Source organism: Balaenoptera acutorostrata, chromosome 15 (assembly GCF_949987535.1).
Source record: "Balaenoptera acutorostrata chromosome 15, mBalAcu1.1, whole genome shotgun sequence".
In the NCBI taxonomy this organism is placed as follows: Eukaryota; Metazoa; Chordata; class Mammalia; order Artiodactyla; family Balaenopteridae; genus Balaenoptera; species Balaenoptera acutorostrata.
In genome coordinates, this window is record NC_080078.1 from 53,537,208 (window position 1) to 53,561,418 (window position 24,211).

A 24,211-nucleotide genomic window follows, 5' to 3' on the forward strand; every position below is an offset into this window, starting at 1 on the left:
GGCTAGATAAAAACAGAATCCAGATTGGTACCCTACTCTCTTAAACATGGGCTTGGAGTCTTTTTCACTAGATTTATGTAATGGCTGATTGATCATTTAGGGCTAGAGGTTCTCAGAGGGTAGGGAACAAGTCTGTCACATTTTATTAGTGCACCATCACATTGTTCCATGAGAGGAGACCCTTCACAATGGTTCTTGACCATAACACAAAGGAGAGCAAAATGTTCTAGATCCTTAACGAGAATGTCATGTTCCTTGGGTAAGATGGACATTAGTTTTGCCCAGGACTGAGAGATGATGCAACATTTAATGGTTGCCTACCGTTCCTCATTCTTACTTCCTAAATTGCCCTACTGGTGCTACCTGGGATCACCTTTCAAATAAACTCTTTATATTTGGATTCTTCTCCCAGGGTCACTGCTGGGGGAACCTAAACAAAGGCAAGTAGTGTAAGCAGATAGGTTAGGGGGAGTCCCTGGAGGAGAAGGAGAACCAGGCATGGCTTTTTTTTTTTTTTTTAAACTTTGGGTTTATTTATTTATTTATTTATTTATTTATTTATTTATTTATTTATGGCTGTGTTGGGTCTTCGTTTCTGTGCGAGGGCTTTCTCTAGTTGTGGCAAGTGGGGGCCACTCTTCATCGTGGTGCGCGGGCCTCTCCTTATCGCGGCCTCTCTTGTTGCGGAGCACAGGCTCCAGACGCGCAGGCTCAGTAACCGTGGCTCATGGGCCTAGTTGCTCTGCGGCATGTGGGATCTTCCCAGACCAGGGCTCGAACCCGTGTCCCCTGCATTGGCAGGCAGATTCTCAACCACTGCGCCACCAGGGAAGCCCCAGGCATGGCTTTCTTGACATAAGAGAACCCATTTTGGTCTAAGCCATTTAGTGATCTAAGCCTGGCCACAATGCTTACCCTTGAACAGGTCTCAGGAATCAAGGGTATTAAGGGAACAAAGGAATGCAGGAACAAAGAAAAGGCAGTCAAAGGGTAGTGCAATGATAAAGCAGAGTCCTAGTTCCTCCTCAAGGGATATACATAATAATAATGTATCTTTGAGTTCTGCAGGAACTAAGGCCCCCTCCCAGGTGGAAGATGGAATGATGATGTTGACCCTCCTGACTTCAGTCAATTAAAGCTTGGACTCTCTCGACTTTTGCCTCAACTTTTGCCTCAACTTTATGCTGAATTCTCATCTGCTCTAGCTCCTTCATGAATATGCAAGTACCCTTAGCTTAAAACTTCCCCAATTTTGCTGTTAAGGGAGACACTGCTTTGGAAAAGATCCCCGGTGTTCTCCTTATTTGCTGCAAGTAATAATCCTTCCTTCTCCCGATCTTTGGCTTGGCTGTGTCTATTGGCTCAATACCCACCAAGAGGCTAACCCAGTTTTTAGGTAACAGTAACAACATTAATAAGAAGCATTTTGGACTCCTTTTCTACACGTAAGGTAGGGTGTTAGGTGAGAAATTTAATTTTTTCAAACATCCTCAGTTAAGTCTTCCTCTTAAAATGGTGCCATCCCTACTATGCAGGTAATTCTGCTTTTGCAACTGGAGTCCTACAGACTGCAGTGGTTCAGACAGGGCTCCTAGAATCTCTATAACGAATGAATGAAATGATTGGTCATTCTCAGCTTCCTGACATTTCACCCATTGCCACGGTGCATTTTTCAGCTTTTCTGTGAAGTGTTAGGTTAGACAGTCTACCCCTCACCTCATCTGGCTTCCTTGTGGTCACCGTATGTTTTCCACGGAGTTGATTCTCTCTGCATTCAATCAGCTTCCTTCCCGCTTATTTGGTGTAAAATCAACTATCAACAAAACTCAGCTCTGGGAAAAGCAGATGTTGGGGTCCAATGCCTGTGGCTTCCTGGCTTTTCTGCAGCACAGTGCAAGCTGCTAAGCCGTTCCTTCTAACTGAGCCATAGCCTGTCCCCTGACCCCTGCTGGCAAGGGAAAAGGTGTAACAGTCAGTGATTATTAATGCTTTGTTCTGATGGGAGGTTACCTCTAGGAGAAAATAGCCATTATTTGCTTTGTCCCAATAGTTCTCACCCACAACGGCAAGGCATCTTGGGAAGGTATAGTCTGATGAGGGAGAGAGGTTTTAAAAACACTCAACAGACTGGGGTGGATTATGCTACCAAGTTCACTCCTGCACCTCTTTAAAACTTGCATTTGTTTTTTGCTTCTACTATATATATATATATATATATATTTTTTTTTTTTTTTTTTTTTTTTCCTGACTGGTTGTTTTCTGAACAAAAGCCATTTCAGCTTTGAATGGACATGGTTGTGGCTTTCTGGCTAGATCTGTAATTCTGAGTGGACACTGAACTGAGGTCACAGAAAGAAAGGATGCAAGAGAAAATAACCAGGACTCCTGCGCCAGGCATTTGCTTTCCTCAAGCCCAGTTCCTCCCTCCTGGGAAAGGAGGAAATGCAATCAAGAAAGGAAATTCAAGGAAGTTATCAAGCCAACTGATGAACAGTGACATAATGGCTATCTTGAAAATATTTTTTTTTTTCATTTTTGTCAGCCTCAAATATTTCAGAGAAGTCTATGAATAAACAAAACACAGAGTTAAGAGGAGCCTGGAATATACTCACAGATGCTAATGTCATTCTTCTATGACCTTCCACAGAGGCTAGCAAGTCAATAGGTGGGATTTAAATGGGATTGTAATCAATAAAATACTAGAGTGGCTTTCTGGCAGCTTCCTTAGTGTAGTAACTTAAGATATGAAAAGAACTGGCTACATCGTACAGCTTTCATCTGTCTTTGTCTCTTGGGAAGAAAATCTATCTCATTTGAGTTGCCTCTGTTCACTCATTTCTGTTCTTTTATTTCTTTTATTGCTACACAGGTCATCTATACAAAAATATTTAAACGGATGCCATCTTAATGGTGAGGCAGATCATTAGGCCAGTGAATATCTCCTTCAGATGTGTGGTTTTTAAACTGAGCATCTCGAATCTCCTGGGGTTTGGGCAGAAGTGCCTGCAGAGAGTGGGATAGAGCAGGAGAATAAACAGGAGTAGGGCAGCCATCACCAGCTACAATGCAGGCTCCACTCATTCAACCAAAATAGTGCTCTAAAGGTTCTTCCTACACATTGACCAATCCAGTGAGACACTGTGAGATGAAACAAACACAAATAAAAGGATGCTATGTCAAGGACAGTCTGAAAACCACTGCTATGGATGCAAATTGCTAACTTCTAAATAGCTGACATTGCATTTTTTGAGCAAGGCCTAATGGAGGGCTCCACGTGGGAGTCTGGAGTGGTGCAAAGAACTGGGACACAGAAAATACAGTCCTACTCTCAACATTGTCACTTAGCTGCCTCTTCTATGACCTGAGAGTTGGGGCTAAATGGCTAAGTCCCTTGTAGACAGGAGATCCCGTGATTTTGAGGCTACCAGCCAGGACTTCAGGAATGGTAACAGCTAAAACAACATGTGACATGTTGGAAGGGATGATCCATGGGCACAGCCCTTCCATTTTTTTTTTTTTTTTTTTTTTTTTTTTCTCTCAATGCTCAGCTACTCTGACCTTACCCATCTTTCACTTTAGATTCTGTTAAGGCCATTTATTGAGAAGTGCTTGTTTTAGTTTTGGTTCTTCTAAAAGTAGGCTTTGAGATAAGCATTTGAGTGCAAGCAGCTTATTTGGGAGATAACCCAGGAACTAACAGTAGGGGAGTGGAGAAAAGCGAAGGGAAGAAAAGCCAGCAAATAAAGGGAACCTTATCAAGCAGGTTGCAGTTGTGGGAAACTGGGGCTCAATCATACATGGGAACTCTGGGAGAATGTGAAGAACATATATCAGAAATGTCCCACACAAGGGGCAAGGAAGAGAGGTACTACCACCTGAGTGAAAATTACTCCTGGGGCCATGAAGTCCTGGGCACTTGTAGGCTTGCTGTGGTTGGGCTGAGAGAAAGTCTCAGAGATTTGCAGAAGATGCTGTTGACTGTGTTGGAACCATGTATGCCAAGGGATACAGGATCAGCACTGATGTTTGCTAGAACTGGTATCATCCCATTTTACGGATGAGGAACCTGAAGTTCAAGCAAGTCAAGTCACTTGCCTGAGGTTAACTGGCTTAACCATAACACAGTGCTAGTCTCTTTCCTTAATTACGTCATGTTTGATGTCTCAAGAATGCATAATACACAGTAATAAAAATAATCATTATTTGTTATAACTTCTACCTAGTAGAGGGAAATGGTGTTGGGAAAATAACGATTTTAAAAACTCTATTAGGAAAATTAAGTGATAAAGTAAATAGTAAGATTCCAGTGTAAATCTTTACATTTTAAACTATAATTATAATTCCATTTTAATAAAAATATAGATAAAATATTGATCGAGTCAGAAATGAACATTTGTGCACAGATATGACTCACCATATTTTTTCAGGTTTCATCACTAAATGAGTCTAATTTTTTATTAATTGCAATAAGTAAAATAAGCCTGTTAGCCAAGAGACAGCAGCATTCAGAAATGCCTCTGCCCAGTGCTCTGAATCTCACTTCCAGACTCATAAATAATTTGGCAAAAATGCCAATTCTCATTTTTCATTAGTTCAGATCAACAAGGGTTCAATAGGCAACAATTAATACATGCAACCTTCTTATCATAAGCAACTTACTTAATTCTCCCAGAAATTCTCTCAGAATATTTTCAAAGATCAGAAAACTAGGAGGTGGAACTGGTCAAAGAGATTAAATGGCTTCCTAAGGTAAGGTAAACAGAGATGATGAATTGTTGATTTGTGACCAGTTTTAGTGGGATCTGCTGTTTTTATCTGCCTGGTGACTAGTCCTCCTTTTTCTAGGTACACACCCCAGGTGAATTTCAGGGAACCACCCCTCTCCCACTGTCAGTCCACATGGTTCAGGTAGCTGACTCCTTTTTGGCTCGAGGGAGAGTCATGTGACCAAAGTCTGTCCAATTGGTACATTCCATCCTCCAGGCCACAATGATCCTAGTTCAGGAGTGGTCCTGGGTGGCTTAAGCCATGTTCTGGTTTCTGGTATTTCGATGGAACTATGAGATTGGTAGGCCTGGAGCTGCTGGTGGCTTTCTTGTCACTTCAGGAGAGTCTGCCCAAGAATTACAGCCACTGCAGAGAACATGATGGGAGATGACAGGTCTTGGTGACATCATTTGAGCCCCTGGATGTAGTCATGCCTGAAGTCATTAACACCCTCACTTTTTGCTTATATGTACCTGTCAATTCCTTTCTGTGCTTCAGTCTGAGTTAAGTTTGTCATTTTTCAACTGAAGGAGTTCCACCTAATACTACAGGTTGCAAGTTTCCAAGTCCAGTGCTCTCTCTAGCACACTCTGGGTGCTTCTTGTTGTTGATAATAATGACACAGTATAATTCACTTGCATAAATATTTTAAAATAAAACAATATTAAAAATACAATAGGGTTATTTCTAGTATGCAAATCATTGTTAGCTTAGGTCTATTTGGAGCAAATATGCTTGCTATACCTGAACTTCTATTTGCTTTGCTTAAAAACAAATTGTTCTGCTATTATTAATTTTGAGTTCAACTATTAAACTATTAACTCATGGAGTACTGATCAAATACTAAAAGTTTTAGTTTCATCTTAATTGCAACAAAGCAGGGAAGCTTTTTTATACCACACTGTATAAAAATTTAAGAGGAAGAACTGCTGATAAAAAAGAAACGTAGCTTGAAACATCTGCTAATATTATGATGTTATATTAATTCAATTGCTTAACAAATTCTCATGAACACCTGCTCTTCACAGAAGAATAAACATATGAACAAACTTAACTCTTTTCTTTCAGTTTGGCAGTTTAAGCATAATTTGGCCTTCTTTTACAGACAAAGCTGCTGAATCTAGAGGTCTGCAGCCTGTTACCTAAGGCACCAAAAACTATTTCATTTTTCATGCTAATTTTACTCAACGCCTTTCTTCTAAAGAGTTTAAATTATAAACAAAATAACTCTAAGAGACATGAGTCTTCAAACGGACATTCGTGACCCTTTTGTTTGGAAGAGGCAGGAGTCATTGTGTAGCCCTGTGTTAAGCACAGTTAGGCCTACAGTGCAAACAACATGGTAAGGAAGAAACATTTGCTGACTTGGGGCCACAGCATTTTTCAGTGTGTGATTTTAAATTGTAAAAATAAACCTAACTCCCTTGAGAATAGTATCTTCTGCAGCAAGATTCCAACTCTGTGAAACCCAAACATGTGAACATTTGGCCTTAGACTGCACAGAAACCTTCTGATTATTTATAACCAATACATACATCCACAGAAACAGAAATTCCGGCGTGGAATGTGGGTAACGTCCTCATGACAGGGGGCCAACAGAGCATCACTGTTGGTCAGCTCTTCTGGGTTTTCACTTCACACTTCCAGCTGCTATGCCATCAGTCAGCTCACTTACGCTCAGCTTTAGCCATTAGGCTTTTAGCCACATTGAAAATTTTTCATTAATTTAAGATTACCTTTTATGTCAAAATTATACCAAATGCATATAAAAACTAAACATTAGCATAGGTCAATTTTGTGTATTGTTTATTTGTTTAACACCTACTTTAAAATATATTTCTTATATCAGATAGTGTATGTATATTTATGCTATTATATATGGATTTTCTGTATGTATCTTATTCCCATGATTTTATATCAAATATAGGCAGTATGGAAGTGTCTTTCTCTGATAAATGAAACTGAGTTTGTGGTTAATTTAATTAATGCTTGGGCACATTTGAAGAACTAGTAAAAATGTAAGGTGCCACAGAAAAAATGATAATGTAATATTAAACTTCCCTACTTATTTTCTTATGTGTTTATTGATTAAAACATATTAACTAGTTGACTGAAAGTTAAAAACTGTGCTTTCTTGAAGAGCATCTTGGTATGAGATCTTAGGTAAGTCATTTGACCTCAAAGCTTTGGTTTGCTTCTTTGTAAAATGATAATGCACATTTTGAAAGTCACATGATAAGTGAGAGCTAATTTCCTTGCATATCAGTCATCATTGAAGCCATATAATAAATACTTTCTTAAATTGTACTTTGTTGCATATAAAAAGGAGTTCCTGTAAAGATCTTAAAGTCAAACATCAGATATTATAAACTGCAAAATCAAGTACAAAATGATTTTCATCCTTGGAAAAAATATTTCAAACTTTTGATTACTAAAGAATTGAGGTCTAACTCAACAATTTCTTATTCCTACAAATAAAGATTTCAAAATTGTTATCCTTTTGACTGTGAAACAACAATTGCTAGAATAAAACAATCTTCTCTAATCTTCTTTGTTCACATAAACAGAGCCAAAGCAGCAAACAAAATGACTTGGTGTGAGACATCTCAAGTTTATCTTCCTACTGGAGTTTTGGGGTTGAGAAATGAATACTGTGATTTTAAAAAATCACATCAATGCTGACAGAGAGGCTTCATGATCAATATCATATTAAGTTGTAGGAAAATAAATTAAGTTGCTATTTTTTAAATATACCTGAATTTTACATGTTTGCATGATTATGGAATTCACACCTAGTACAGCTCTAAGATGGAACTAAATACTCATGCAAATGTTAAGAGATATAGTCTTAATTTCCACTAGAATCAAAATCAGTTCTTCCAGGATGATAGCATTTTACAATAACCTATTGTAGTATTTTCCTTTGTATCCTCTACTTTGTCCAAGTCATCAGAGTATGATATATGGGGGCATCATGCACTAGATGAAGCCTGGACCACCAGCAAGGTGGTATGAAGGGAGGAGAAAAGGGCAAAGTTTAGGTTCTGAAGTGCCTCATTGGTTTCACAAAAGCTTTTTGTTTTCCTGGTGTCATGGGCTAACTGTTTTTAGAAGTCTTGTCAGAATTGTTAAAACACTGTGTTAGTTATTTTTGGCGAAGTTTGGACTTCAGAAGGGAACTGTCAAGCTATCTATGAGAAATCTCCAAGGAGTTCTTCTGGTTTAATGAAAGGAGAAATCCCATCTCTGTGACACCAGGGAAGAAAGGGTATCAGATCTGAGGGGGCTGGAGGGGCAGGCCTGGCAAGGCCAACATGTACTGTTGGGTCAGTTGTTTCCTTTGACCTCGGCAACAGTAAGAATGATGACAACAACAAAAGCAGAGTGCCTGACGAAGAAACTAAGACTAAAACTAAAATATGTAAAATGATAAAACTAAAAACTAAAATAATTCATCTATAAATTCCCAACTAATAACATGTAAGATAGAATTAGTGATAAGATTTTACTTTGATATTTAATAAATACTCTCATTTTTCATTTAGAGGATGGTTTTAAGATAAACATCTTATTAATGACCACAAGCTTGCCAGAGTTATTTGTTACTTATAAATTACTTGCATATTAACATGCAATTTATTTCTTAATAATTGGTTAATTGCACTTTATTTTCCTCCCTATGGAATAACTAGTCAATTTACAATAACATCAGTAATAACACACTAATATTCTCAGTGAAGGTATTTCAATCCAGATGACACTTGGTCTTAGTGGTAAAGGATGATCCAGTTTAGAGACCATGATGCCACATATAGTTGAAAACTCCTGGCAACTGAATTTTCATGATCTTATTTTGGCAAGTCATTTCTCCAGAATCAAAAATATAAATTTCTCAATAACTTTCAGGCATCTTAGTGCTGTCTTTCTGATACCAGTTTGTTTTTTTTTTCCTACAAACACTAATTTTTTTTTTTTAACACAGAAGGCCAAAGTTTAAAATATCTTTTCAAGTGGAAAAATTCATCAGTAGTGTAAACTATAAACTACTATAAGATAAGGGTCTAATGGACTGAATATTCTCTTCAGTTTTAGAGATTTAGAAAAATCTATGGGTCATGTCAAAGAGCTAGAAACAGACCCAAAAGGGCAACCTTTAAGATAATGAATTTCCTGTCTGAAAATAAGATGCATTCAGTCACTGGGAAAATTTAAAACAAAACAAACGATTAGACATTTAAAAAACAATGTTACACACACACACACACGCACACACACACACATATATATATACATAACAACAACAAAAACATCACATACCAAACTCTAAAAAAATCTTCTGATTAAACCACCAGTGATTTAAGTCAGAAAGAAAAGCAGGCATATAAATGTGGGAAACCCTCCTGAATAATCCTTGATGTCCATGACTACCAAGGGTGGCCCACTCACAATTAGAACTCGAGCTTTGCTCTGGTGTGGGAAAAAGTGGACTGACCTTTTCTGGCAAGACTGTTGTTGGGTTCATACTTCTCAATCAACACTTGGACTTGCTCTTGCTTTAAAGGTGGGTAAAGAATTTCATTTAGCCTGGGATCTCGCTGCTTGAGGTTGATAAAATCCATCATCTGATCAACTGTAAGGTATGGTTTGCTTTTGGCACCACTAAAAACAATTAAAAACCAGGAAATTAGAAGGTTTTTCCACCAAGTCTCATTCATATATTTGCATTTAGCTATGTGGAAACAAACTCCTGCCATACCTGGCAAGAGCATGCTATACTGGAATTCCTATCTTGCCCTAAAAACATTGTGTTGTTCCATCACAAACTTTTGCAATCACTGCCACCAAATCCCAATGCCCCTGAACTATGCCAAATACATAAGAAAACCACAATAGGGAAATACTGTATCTTGTGTGTGAAGATGCACCACTCTAAATGGAACACAGATTATGGGTTATTTTTTGATTATGATGCTAAACTTCTGGTTTAGTCATCAAATTCTCATATCCCGCTTAATCATCTAAAGATGTATTTATTTCTCATTACTAAAAATACCCAATATGTTTGGGCACATTTTTCTTTTCAATAAAATTATGCTTCAGCAAGAGTCTATAACTCTGCAATATAGTGTGATTCAAACTTCCCATTTCAATCCTGTTGACAACCCAAAGACAAGTTCAATAGTACAGATATTGCAGATGTTCAATCAATAGTCAATGGCAATGAACATGACAAAGTGAGTACATCTGATATTCTCAGCAGCACTGTTTGCTTGTTTTTCATATGAAGAAATCTTTATTTAGTCTGTCAGTTTTGGATTGATCTGTCATCACATAGATTTCAGTATATCAAGAAAGGTATCGATAAATTGCTACTTCCCCATATTTGCCTTGGTGTTTTGATTTGTTTTTCTTTTTTTTTTCATTCATTTTTTAAAAAGTAATGCCTATATGATTTCTAACATAAAAGCAAATAATTTTCAGCTGAGAAGGTTCTTAGTAATTCAAACTTCTCATTTCATTAATGTGATGCAAAGAGGTAATATGACGGGTTCCCAGGTCAGCATTCTTTCTACAACAGTCTATCTCCACAAAGTAAGCCTAGATACTTCTCTGTTCTAGCCATAATCTTCGAACCACACAGAGCCCCCTGAGGATTCTAAAACAGAGACACCCTGCAACAAATCATAGCCAACTTCACTCATTAAAAGTGGTGGTTGAGGGCTTCCCTGGTAGCGCAGTGGTTAAGAATCCGCCTGCCAATGCAGGGGACACGGGTTTGATCCCACATGCCCGGGAAGATCCCACATGCCGTGGAACAAGTAAGCCCGTGTGCTACAAATACTGAGCCTGCGCTCTAGAGCCCACAAGCCACAACTACTGAGCCTGCATGCCACAGCTACTGAAGCCCGCGCGCCTAGAGCCTGTGCTCCTCAACAACAGAAGACACCACAATGAGAAGCCCGCACACCTCAACAAAGAGTAGCCACTGCTCGCCGCAACTAGAGAAAGCCCGCACACAGCAACGAAGACCCAACGCAGGCAAAAATAAAAACAAATAAATAAATTAATAAAAAAAAAAGTGGTTGAACCTCAAGGGTAGGAATGCGTGATTTTCTCCATCAAATTACACAGAATCACTGCTATTATTCATCGTGTACAAACAGGTTCTGCCATCTCCCTCTACTGCTCAAAATCCTGCCCCAGCTAGCACCCTGAGTACCATCGCCAAGGCAGAACAAAACGAGTTAAAATGTGTTCCCTTACAATTCGGAAAAGATGTTATCAATTTCAGGTCGAGGACAAAGGTTATTCAGGAAAACTCTGTACACTTCTGGAGTGAAATCTTCTTGAGGTATCGAATCATTCTGGGGAATAAAACAAGAGGGTCAGTAAATGGTCTTTTTCTTTGTTATCTTTCATCCTCCCAGTTTTGTCTCTCTCTCTCTCTCTCTCTCTCTCTCTCTCTCTCTCTCTCTCTCTTCCCTCCCTCCCTCCTTCCTTCCTTTTTTCTTTCTTTTATTGGGTTGGCCAAAAAGTTCATTTGGGGTTTTTCCATAAGATCAGTAGGAGGTCAGGGTGAACATTCAGAAAACATCTATGAGGCCAGTGGTGGAGTTCACTTGGACACTGGCTTTGAGGTATCAAAAGCCTTATTTTCTGTTTTTTCATTATATTTTAAGCTTAAGAGTTTTCTCCTTCTAAAGGGATGTTAAGGCAATTTCTGAAGTACATTCAATAAATAAGGTTAGACCTAGTGAAAACAGGGTCTGTTCAGCAGATTTTTTTTTTTTTAGGTTGCTGTTTTTGGTGACTTCAATCTCATTTTTAATTGTGATAAAATATACAGAAGATAAATATAGCATGTCACCATTTTTAAGTGTACAAATCAGTGGCATGAAGCACATTCACATTGTCTATGTGCTGTTTAGCAGACTTTTGAATGAATGTATTTTTTTTTTAAAGTAAAGAACCTGGAGAAAGACATTTTCAAAATGAAAAGATAAAATCCCAATTTTGTGTCTTTTTTTCAAACAACGTTCTTTCTGGTTTAAGTAATCTGGTAAGTTGCAAAACAGTTTTCATAAGTAGGACATCAGTCATTATTTCTCACTGATTCCTCTTGGTCCTATTGTTTGGAAAGCAAGTCATTGATATAAAAAGTGACTTCTATGACTTATTTTTCTGTTTAGTCGGGCTGCCATGGAAACCGGAAGCATGTATTCAAGCCTTTGTTAACAGGAAGAACGTTCTTCATGCCGTTTTTCCTTTTTCAGGTATGTGTTTATATGATTATTTTTATTTTCAAGTCCTTAAAACAAAGAAAACACCCTTCCTTTTACCGTATTCTTATTTTTGGAAATGTACCTTTACAGAAATATCTAAAAATTATTGTCTGAATTATGGTCTGAGACTACACTGCTTGCTAACAGATAAGAAAACTTAGCTCAACACTTGGCAAACAGCAGGAGTCTCATATTTGAGAAATGAACGAATAAAATAATATTTTCTTTACTAAATCGATTTATAAGCAGAAAAAAAAATCCATTTTGCAAAACAGCATTTTGAGACAACCAAACAACACATGTATCATTTATATATAGCAAGATGCATTACACGATTAAGTTCAGTTACCTGGACACCAACTTTGAAATCATGAGCACAAGTGGCCAATTCCTAGAACAATGGGAAATTCCCATAAACTGTTTCATGGTGTTTTGTCACTCAAAAGATGGGGACAAGTATAACCTATAAACAGGTTTCCAAAATTCCGTTTAATTTATTGATACAAAATGAAAGAAAACCTTTTGGCTGGACAATGCACACTTTTTTTAGTGCCACCCTCTCTCGGAGTTAGACACCCATGTCTCTTTTAAGTAGTTTTTAAAATAGCCAGAAATGAGCCTCTCTATCCTACTCTTTGGCCGAGAGATACAGGGAAGAGAGATTTAAAAACAAATCTCAAGGAAATACTCAGTGGCTCTGTTGGCCAACTCAAGCATCAGACTTCATTGGATTTGATGAACCCCAAATTTGTTCTCCCAGTCTCCTTACTGTATAGTTACTATTTAGAGCTCACTCTACCTCCCCCTCCCCCCAGCATACAAATAAACAGATTTTTGTCTAAGGATATCAATCATTGTTTTCCTTTTCTTACTGACTTCTTTTTTTTCTCCCTTCTTGTCTTAGCTTAAAATCTCTTCCTCTTAGACCAGGTTTTGTCTTCCATTCTGTGCTACCATCACACCACACTTATCTCATATTTCAGTACTTATTTAACTGTTTTGTGCTCCCAACTGTACAGTTCTCTGTATTACTTGCTAACCTGCAGATCAACACAAGCTAGGACTTGTGTCTTGCTTGTTAACTGCTAAATTTGTAACATATAGCAGGTCCACAATAAATATTTACTAAATGAATGAGTGTAATTTATGACAAAAGTGGAAGTTGACAGCAAGTATGCTTCCCACAGAACATCAGATTCAACTAAAGCCATTTGCATAATATTCCATAAACATAATTTCATACAGCAATATGCTTTTCTAAAACTCTAACCATGTTTACTTACCAGCTATGAATTAGAACTTCCTATTAGAGAGGACACATTGATGAAATAAGCTGAATAAATACAGTATTATATTACCAGTTGGATGTTAGCACATAGAAAATGGACAACATTTCAATACAGCTTCATTTTTGTCTTGCCCAACTTGACTGATGAGGATACCCTTTAGGGTCAGTGGGTGAAAATGGGAGAAAATATATTTTGGAGAAATAAGTTAAAATGAGCACCACTGAAAACTCAAGTGAAAGAGTATGGGGGAGATAATTAGGGAAAAGCTACAGGCAATTACCAATTCTGAATATTTTAAATAAGGCTGAAATTCACAAAGGTCATTCACCTATTTTCTTTTCCTGGACCTCATGATTTGGTGAAGTGGATAGAATAGATTCATTGCCCTGTTTAAGCAGGAGGAAACTTAAAGTCCAATACTCTTAAGATTGTACCCAAAGTTCAAATACTCTTCTGTGAACCCTTCCTTACCAAACCAGGTAGAGATGACACATTCTTTTTTTGTGTCCAAAATCCACCTTTATATACCTTCCTTAGAGCATCCATCACACGATTTTTCCTTTATTTTTTATATTTCTGATGATCTACTAGACTGTGTTTTTGAGCAAAGTGACTATCTCTTATTTAATTCCTTTGTGTCCCAAGAATGATGTCCGGCATATAATATGCACCTAATCAATGTCTGTTAGGTGAACCCGGGTATGGGACCAGACCTTAGGTCTTCGGTCTCCTAGTCCAGGACTTGGTTCACCACATCATGGCTCGAATACAAAACAGATTTTCAGTGATTATTTGTTGCCATTGTTATCAAAACTTTTTGAGGGAGAATTAAGAGACCAATACAGTCAGAATCAGGCCCATTTATTCCAGAAACTACAAAGAATTTCCATACTTTAAAAATGTAGTTGCTTCAATACCATGCTTGTATACAAAGAATCTCAAAAGAGAAAAGATTAAACAAAAAACTTGATGATAGTACTGGTGGCATTTACATTTCCAGATTCCAAAGACCAAGTTATGTCATATCCACATGCCAAATTAAAAATAAAAAAAGAGAAAAAACTCACATATATGTGCATATAAAAAAATACTCAGAGGATAACAGGAATTGATATTTATTGAGCACTTACTGTATGTCAAGTATATAGTTCTATGAGCTTTATTTGAATGTTCTCAGTTAATCCCATGTCAACTCTATGAGGCTGGCATGGTCAGGGACCCCTTTTACAGATACATACACTGAAGAGATGGGAGGTTACAAAACTTGTCTAAGGCATCAAATTGACGGGGGGTGGGGGGCGGTTGCTATGTTTTGAAGTAAGTTCGCTTGATTCCTCAACTCACACTGTAATCCAGAAAACTAAATTGCATATCAGTTTTTGGATACTGTTTGTATTTTCTTCTTTATACATTTGTAGATTTAAAAAACAGTTCTATAATAAGCAGGTATTTAACATTCAGAGACATTATTCAAAAACATATTAATTTAATTCAGTGGACTTTAATGAATAAGGAGTCCACATACAGATTTTATCTTGACAAATCAATGAATTATTTTCTGGTAAATTCAGGATTTCAACCTATTCTCAGTATTTTTTTTCTAAAGTTATAAATCAAAAGTTGAGACAGCCAGAGAGTACATGAAATAATTACAAGTAAACTACTGATAATGAACTGAATACATAATGTGGTTCTAAAATGGAATTGTGATATTAGTGATTTTAAGAATCACAGCTGAATGAATAACTATATTTCTGATTTACATTCTGGGTATAAGGCATAGGAGAAAAGCAACCTATTACAGTTATCCTGGGAGAAGTTCTTTTGTAAATTTTGTTCATAGTATTCTTTAGTAAAATTTATGGAATTATTTAAATTCAAAATAATCGCTGTTTTCTTTGGTATTACATGTATGTTGATAACTATAGTAAACTTTATTTTATAAAAAATAATGGATTTATTCTTATCTTCTTCATTAAAAGGTCAGTGCTATGCCAAGACTATAATATGATTCCAAATGTCAGTGAGTTTTTTTTTCAAGTTAATAAAGCCTTAAATCAAAGGGAATTTGGTGCATACACACTATTTTCTGTTCTCAGAAAGTTTGTGAGTAAAGTAGTAGTTTTCTGAATATGGAAAAGTCTTCAAAGCTCTCACTGGAAAATACGTTTGGATTATTAAAGAAGACAGTAATTGCTTTGTCTCTCTTTTTAGATATAGTACTACTTTTTAACAATTAAGGTAACTTTAGCAAGCATTTGAAATCTCTAAAGGAGTACCCTTTAAGGAATGTGTTATTTCAATGGATCATGTTGGTCAGGATACAAGTTCAAGTGCATTAATTATCCCTAACAATGTGCACAAAGATAATGTTTAAAAAATCTCAACAGGATATCCACAGTATTTCTGGTAATGTATCTATTTACAGAACACAATTAAATCTAGTTTGAACAACCACTGGCTATATAAGGCTCCCAGATATGTACTACTGTCTACCATTTACGTAACGTTTTCTTCTGTGGAGTGTTTAAAACACCTCTTGTCAGTATATCTTTGCTAATTAGTGGATATTTTCTAGGGCCACTGTTCTGTAGATATGAAATTACAACAAGGATTTAAAATATAGTCAGTTCAATGAAACATTTATTTCCTAGCTCTGAAACTGACTTTGGTTTTTAGATCTTTTTACAGCATTGTAATTCTACGAGTCCTCCAACTAAAGTATACTTTACTGTGAATAATGAGCTTTCAAAACTTTATGATGGAGGTTGATTATAGTTTTTTAAAAATCTCCAATTTGTTTTCAAAAAATTGTCATAACATTTAATTTACTAAAGATAATTATTTTTTTTTCAATTTAAACATAACTCCTGTTATTTGAATCTCATTTTCCTTTAAAAATGTCTCCAGTTGACATTGGTTTGAAAGTGTGAACCTATAATAGACATAGTGGATTGTAAAAACTCAATTTGTATTTATCGACTGAATTGTCAGAATCCAATTGTTTAGAAAATTGCAATTTACAGAGAATTGATTGATGGATTTGATTTTCTATTCAGCTTCATTTTTTTATTCCTTCTTTCCCTTAGCTAGTTTTATAGTAATAAGTTAACATTTTTGATCTTTTTTATTTTTCACAAGATGTTATCCAGTAAAGGTCAATTCAGGAGCAACTGCAGAGGAAAAAAATTCTTTGCATATCTTTCTAAATTCGTGTCTCACTTTCTTTTCATGCTTAAATGCAGTGGTCTTTTTTCAGTTACTCAAACCAGTAAATTTTTTCCAGCCTCAGGGTTTTGCACATATTGTTTTCTTTTTCTGGAATGAACTTCCCTTATTTTCAGTGGCAGTGCTCCATTCCTTTTGTTCATGGCATTCCCCCCCAATTTACACATGTCAGTCAAAGTGTTTGACTAGCGCCTCCAGAGATTATATGGTCCTTGAATCCTGGGACTGGGACTTCATTTTGCTCACTACCATATTCTCAGTGATGGAGGGCACATAGTAAGAGCTCAAGAGATATCTGTTGAGTCTGAATGGATAAAGAAGATGTGGTACATATATACATAATGGAATACTACTCAGCCATAAAAAAGAACAAAACAATGCCATTTGCAGCAACATGGATGGACTTAAGATTATCATACTAAGTGAAGTAAGTCAGAAATAGAAAAACAAGTACCATATGATATCACTTATATGTGGAATCCAAAATATGACACAAATGAACTTATGAAACAGAAACAGACTCAGAGGCACAGAAAACAAACTTATGGTTACCAAAGGGGAAAGGTGGTGGGGGAGGGATGGACTGGGAGTTTGGAATTAGCAGATGCAAACTACAATATTATATATAGGATAAATAAGCAACAAGGTCCTACTGTATAGCACAGGGAACTATATTCAATATCCTGTGATAAACCATAATGGAAAAAAATATGAAAAAGAGTGTATATATATACACATATATATATACATATATATATATAACTGAACCACTTTGCTATACAACAGAAATTAAGACATTGTGAATCAACTGTATTTCAATTAAAAAAAGAAAAAAATAGGTCAAATAAAAAAAAAATATTTGTTGAGTCAAGGACAAGACCTTAACAGTTATATCTTTCCTGCTCTAAAGCATCAAATGAAAGAGCAATAATAAACAAGTTTGATCATTTTCTTTTGCTTTATTAAAGTGAAGGTTAAATGTTTGGGGGCCTTTCCACAGCTGTGCCCAGTGTTTGCAACATCAGCAGCTTTTCCCACAGATAGCAAGAAACTGATAGCGGAGAGTGACTTTTTTTTTTTTCTTTTCTGTTACCGACAAAAGTCGTTAATAAACTTCACTTTTCTGAAAAATATTCACAAGAATTGGCTGATGTAACTGATGCAACAGCTCTCAATACTTTTCATAACTTAACCATACATTTAAGAATGGCTTCTCAACTTCATTCAGAGCAACTTCAACGTTGCCAGCATGTTTCAAGAGACTCAAAGGTTCTTCTTTGGGTATGAGTGTTATTCTTGCTTACTTGTTGCTTAGATACTGGGATAAAAATAATTCATAATAGAAAGGAGTGTTCTGCATATAGCACAAGAAAAAGGTTTTATGAAACAGACCCAGCTATCCCAGAAACAATGGTAATTAGAGCCAGGTATGTAGAAATGCATTGAAATGAAGGCAAATTACTTTATTTTAAGTTGTCAATGTATATTAAGTGCCTCGAATGTATTGGGAGAAAAAAAAAAAAAGCATCTTACAAGCTTATCCTCTCATCTACTTGACTACCATAGGAGCAAAGTAGGCAATTTTCAAACTGTTTTGATCCTGTACTCCTCTTGCAAAAGCCTTTTGAGAACCACCCTGCAATGTACATAAATATATTTATTTATAAAATGTACTACCATTCTAATTGCTTATTAACTTATAGATATTAGACCTAGACATTTAAAAAGGGGGATAAGATGAAATTAATATTTTAAAATACTCCTAATCATAATCTATAATCATTAGCTAGTATCTCAAGGGACATCAAGAAAGGATTTATAATTACTAAGAAGCTTAAATTCTTAGTAACGTTAATATATTTTGACCAGTACTTTTTTTGTATTAATTGGTTTTTTTTTTTTTTTTTTTTTTCAATTTGCAGAGGGTCTTTCTAATTGAAAATGTTGGAGTTATGGGAGTGAAAGAAACTAATACAGTGACCCCGTGTATTGTACATATTAACAAATAAGTCCTATGGACTTCTTAGTTTTAAAAATGTTCGGATAATATTGGAGCAAGATATATTTTAGTATGATTATTCAGGGCTATTTAGCAGTGCTAGTTTTAGGAAGGCAACATGCTCACCCGTGAAGATGGAAGACTACAAGCCTCTAAAGCAGTTTCAACTCGCTTCCGGTCTGCTGAGAACAAGCGGTATATGCTGTGAAGTGAAAGCACACCATGTGAGAGATGCTTAAAAGGCATTTGGATCACACTTGTAGATGACGCCAGCTGAAACATTCCATTCAGTCAAACCTCCTTATAATTCATCTTTAGAGAATTAAAAAATACTTATTGTTCTAGCATCAGCATATGTGTTCTGGAAGATCTATGTGTGTGCTTTTTAAAATTAAAGTGCCTAAAATAAAATCGATATTTTGAGACAATGGCGATGACCCAGTTAAAAAACATTGCACTAAATAGCCTCTGGTATTGTATTAAGCACTAAAATCAACATCCTTGACAACTCTGTCTCCTTGCTGCTACTCACTGCTCTAAAGGTGTACGTTGCTAATATTATTAATAATAAACAATTAATTAATAGTGTTAATTATTATTAATAATGTAACATTTTTATGAGCAGAAGCCCACTGGTAGCTAGTAAGTCAAAGGTTAAAGGCTTTTGACTGAACATGGTCTAGAGATGTGCTTCTGTTGGCCAGTAATTTGGTTTTAAAAAATATAACTTAAGTACTGAACAATTTAATATAACAATTTGGATTTATGGGTTCTATTGAAACATTAGAAAATCTAGCATCCAGAGCCCACCAGTCCCACAGGGAATATGGTGGAGTTGAGTTGTCCTTGTCTCCTTGAGACAGGGTTTCACTCTTCAGTTTTCCTTCCTGTTCCTGGCCTGCTTCATCATGCATGTTCCCTGCCTGGCTTCTGTTGACATTTGAGTTTGCAACACCTGCTTCAAGGCTAGTGTCATCTTGGAAGAAAGAGGCATTGTGGTTGCCCAATTTCCATTCCTAGAATAGATCTGAGTCTCAGATGGTCTTCTGGGTTTAACAGCAAGGGTCCCCCATCCCCTCCACCCACTTCCTGCTTTGGTGTTTCTTGAGAATGATGCCACAGGAAGGGGGGAGGCCCAGGAAATCTCTATGAGAAAACCAGCTGCACTGATGTGCATATGGAGTGTGTGGGAGAACAGGGTTACCACACATTTCCATGCTTCTACTTGGACCAAAACAGAGCCATGGCACGGATTCACATCTTTGAGGAAAAAAAAAAAAAAGAATAATGGGAAATGCTCATGAAGCTTACTTTTTGAGAGGAATGCGTCCTTCTGGAGTGACTTGCAGCTTAAGTTTAGTATAGCTGTTGGAGAAGCAGAAAACAAGTGTTTAGTTTTTTTAAAAGCTTTTTATTGAAGAATAAAATGCATAGAAAAGGGCTCCTGCATATGTACAGTTTGCTGAATTTTCACCAATCGTCCAAGTTTCTGCAATCAGCACCCAGGTCAAGAAAAAGAATATTATCACCTTCGTAGCATCCCAGAAGCCGCTGTCATGCCCCCGTCCAGAGTCTATCCCCAAAGTGGGAACCATTATCCTGACTTTAAACAACTCAGATTATTTTTGCACTTTACATAATGGAATCACATTCTTTTGTGTCTGGCTTCTTTCACTCAGTATTATGTTTTTGAGATCCATCCATATTTTTGCTTTTCACTGTAGATCTTTCACTCTCGTTGCTGTATGGTATTCTTTTGTGTGAATATACAACTGCATTTTTCTCTTCCACTGCTTCTGAACATGTGGATAGAGAGAAGGGGCAGGAGAGCTTACAAACTCTGCTGATGGGTGTGTAAACTAGGACCATCAGCCGCTCATGCTATGACACAACAATCCCATACCTAGGTGTAGATGCAACAGAAATGCTTACAGTGTGTTCACCAAAAGGCATGTTCTAGAATGTCCATAGCAGCTATTCATAGGGAGATGCCTATTTGAAATGGACATTTGCAGTAGATATTATTAGCCAACTAGATGTTTTACGAGCTATAACATGCTATGTTAAGATAAAACATCTTATCTATCTCTGTGTCACCTTCCACCAACATTGTGTGGCACAACAGATGTTCCAGAAATGTCTGTTAGATGAAGAATGGTAAGATCAAAGACAATTTTTTAAAATGAGGAATAAAGGAAGAGGGGAAGGGGGAGGCACATAGGAAGGGTCTTGAAGGTGACAAAGTAAGGAGATGAGATGATGACATGAAAGAGCATTTAAGTGAAGACCTGTGAGTACTGACTAACAGTAAAAGGATTTCATAGAAGAGTATGAAAGAAATGTGGTCTGGAGTCTTTGGTCTGGAATGATGGGTATGTCTTACAGAAGAAGAGAGAAGAAAGTTATTAAATAAAATAGAGGGCCACCTAGTAATGTTTCCGCTTGTGGTTTTCATTTCAAGGCTTCCCAAAGTCCTGGATACCCACTGTTTCCAAACAGAACACAACCAGCTTTCCTAGCTGCTCATCTGGCAGAAATCATTATTTTCCTTGGTCAAATAAATTTCAGAAAGACTGTAATTTGAGAGCGACTGGGTAATCCTGATTTGCTTTCTTTCCTTTTCCTTTTCATTCTGCTCTTTCCCCTACATCCTCTTTCTCTTTTCTTACTAACAGTTGCTGTGATTGTCTATAAGGACAGGAATCAGGACATCAGCCTACTGATTTAAGTAGCACCTATCAGAGATCTTAGACTCTAGAGAATTGAGTCCCATATGTTGTTCATTATCTTCCTCAGATTAATAATTGATACAACACAGACAGATGTAGGGCTGAAGACTCCCTGAGATGAAAAATTTTTGGTTCTGAGCACAGCTGCCAGGATTTAGAAGTATCTGCTTACTGTGTGTCAAAGGCATTGACATTCAGGCGAGCTCAGCGTAACCCGGATGTGTGGCTCAGAGGAAAGAACGATCTTTCTTGGAAGTCTTCCAGTTTGAAACGGTGGACGTATCAGTTCTCTAACAAGTCCCAGAGGGAAATTTATGTTTATCAATGTGAGAAGCCAGTGCAGCATAAACAAAAGACTCACAAAGGAGAAAGGAAACTGACTCAGATGAAGCAGCACCCTTAGCAATAAAATTAGAGCTACTTACGCTTTTTGCAGAAATGCATCCCTGGACATGTTTTGGGCCAGCAGGTTTGTTGCCAGACTGAAAACTTCATTTGTCCATTCCTGAAAAATGTAAATCACCCTTGCATTAGCTTAACTACTGTACAGTCATTAGACGCATGTTTTTAGCTAGGCTACTAGGAAGACAAATTAGTTCAATTTGTATGCCTAAGGGTTTTTTTTTCCCCATTTTTATCCTGTAAAAATAACATAATTAAACTCAAATCCCTGAGCGATTACTACTTTCCTAAGGAAATATTCTTTACCCACAAACAAAATTTTATCTGCTTTTTAAAATCCCTACAGATAGAGACCTGGTATGTTGCCTTTAATAATCAAGTATATTTTATTCCTTTCCTTGCATTATAAACAGATAAAGAGTTTAAAATATAGTCAATTATCTTTTCAACATACCTGAAAATAAGATCTTCCTATTTTACTACTCAAGTCAAAGCAGCTATACCAGGAACTCTTTAAATGTTAATTACAGTTCTAGAAATTCTCTAAACTAGTTGCAGTCACAATGTCATACAATATCCAGTACTGTCTCTCCCCTGCCCCCCACCCCAGAGCTGAGTTCATTCCTTACTGCTGACCTAATCTCAATCCCTACCTCACACCATTCACCACTGATCTCTCTTGGCTTCAAGAAAATGGGAAAGAACAAATCTACAAAAACCAGTTGAAGTTCCATTGTGGGTGATGATTTTGAACACACAATTAACATTCCGGGCTGAAAAAAAATAAGAGAAGATGACATAAGAGCTAAGTAATGTAATTATCTGATGTTGTAGTTGACTTGGCTCCCTCCTCAATGAAATCATGTTTCTTTAGTTCAACAGCTTTTCCACCTAGGTTTGTTATTTCTACTATAGCTTTGTTGGTCTTTTGTGTTTTGCCTCCTGATTTAAGGCCCTGATAATATGCCGTCATGTAATACTGTAACATTTGAGGTAGAACTTGGGGTAGAGAGTGATGGGAGAGGGAAGAGGGCACTCTAAGCAGTGTTTTTTGTTTGTTTAGGTGTTTGTTTTACCTTAAAATATTGAGTTTATTTTAAAAATCAGCACAGTAAAAACTCACACAAATTAAAGACCTTTACTTTCCCTTGAAGTCTTTTAAATTCTGAGATTATATAAAATTAAGCAGGAAAACATTCACATTAAATGCAAATCAATTTTGCACAAATAAGTGTGATCAAGCAGCTTACATTATCACCTGAAATACTTGGACTTTAGAGAAAAATCCCAGATGACAACACTCTATGTGCTATAAGAAGATTTACATTATTCTGTGGGGTATGTTTTAGCGGCAGGACTTAGTGGCAGGACTTAGTGGGAATGGGGAGTAGCCTAAAAGGAATTGGGAGAAAGAGGGGAAGTTGCAACAAAAAACAGTAGAGCTGGGGTGAGAGTATGGAGAGCATTTAATGTCTGTTCAGTTTTCTGGAGAGAATTTGGCAAAAAAATATAATATCACTGAAGGCCTTTCTTTTAAGGTGAAGGTAAGGAGAGCCAAGGCTAGACGGTAGGTTAAGGAGGTTATCTGGCAGCCAAATGCAGGGTGGATTTGAGGCTGAGAAACCAGACGGGGGAACTCAATTAGGAAGCTGTCACAGTCCAGGTGAGATGTAGTGAGGCTTTGGATGCTATGGACTGTTGGTGGAGGGCTTGGGGAAGACAGCACAGAAGAGCTGTCAGTGAAACAAACTTGATGGACACACAGAAAAGCTTTGGAATAACTTTATAACAGATTTAAAATAAAATGTCCTCAAATTAGATTATTTTAAACTAAGAGTAATAACTACTGGCACTGATTTTCAAAATATGTTTCTGGTATAATATTTTCCAGGCTAGAGGTCGAACTTTAGACTTTTCCGGCTCCATGGCAACCTTATGCTTTGGTAAAAGTATTTATAATTGGGGGCAATGTACCATTTTGTATGTTTACTGGGGCCCAATTCCACAACAGAAATAGATACAGAGAAGGTATTATGAAGAGCCGGGGAGATTTAATTGGGTCTGACCTTTTAGGTTGAAAGATAAGACCTCTATTACATCTAGTCCAGCAGAAATATAATGTGAACTACACATATAATTTTAAATTTCCAGTAGCCACTTTAAAAAAAAGTAGAAATAAACAGGTGAAACAAATTCAATAATATATTTTATTTAATCCAATATTTCAACATTGTAATATTATTAGTCATGTAATCAACATAAAAATTATTGAGCTATTGTATAATTCTTTTTATGTGCTTAGTCTTTGAAATGAGGTGTGCGTTTTGCACTGACAGCCCGTCTTAATTTGCACTGGCAGCCTTTCAAGTGCTCAACAGCCACACATAGCTGGGAGCTGTGGCTGCAGCATTGGTCAGTGCAGGTCTTCTAGATCCCTTGTTCTTTCTATGGGTCCTTTATAAAGCCAGCTGAAGGAGTGCATCATCACCACCTTCACTGCACAGCCACAGCTGT

The 24,211-nt window shown here is 36.9% G+C and overlaps 1 protein-coding gene across 6 annotated transcripts in view; it reads right to left on the reverse strand.

Annotated features, from left to right (window-relative positions):
- Positions 1-24,211, reverse strand: part of PLCB1 (phospholipase C beta 1) — a 697,632-nt gene that overhangs the window by 180,828 nt on the left and 492,593 nt on the right. For all 6 annotated transcript variants that reach the window (XM_057529141.1, XM_057529138.1, XM_007165239.2 and 3 more), the window contains 5 exons: positions 21,721-21,800; positions 19,878-19,931; positions 18,693-18,768; positions 11,032-11,132; positions 9,260-9,426 (listed from right to left, as the gene is read on the reverse strand). In XM_057529141.1, the coding sequence (XP_057385124.1) occupies positions 9,260-9,426; positions 11,032-11,132; positions 18,693-18,768; positions 19,878-19,931; positions 21,721-21,800 (478 nt within the window). The remainder of the gene's footprint in view (positions 1-9,259; positions 9,427-11,031; positions 11,133-18,692; positions 18,769-19,877; positions 19,932-21,720; positions 21,801-24,211) is intronic.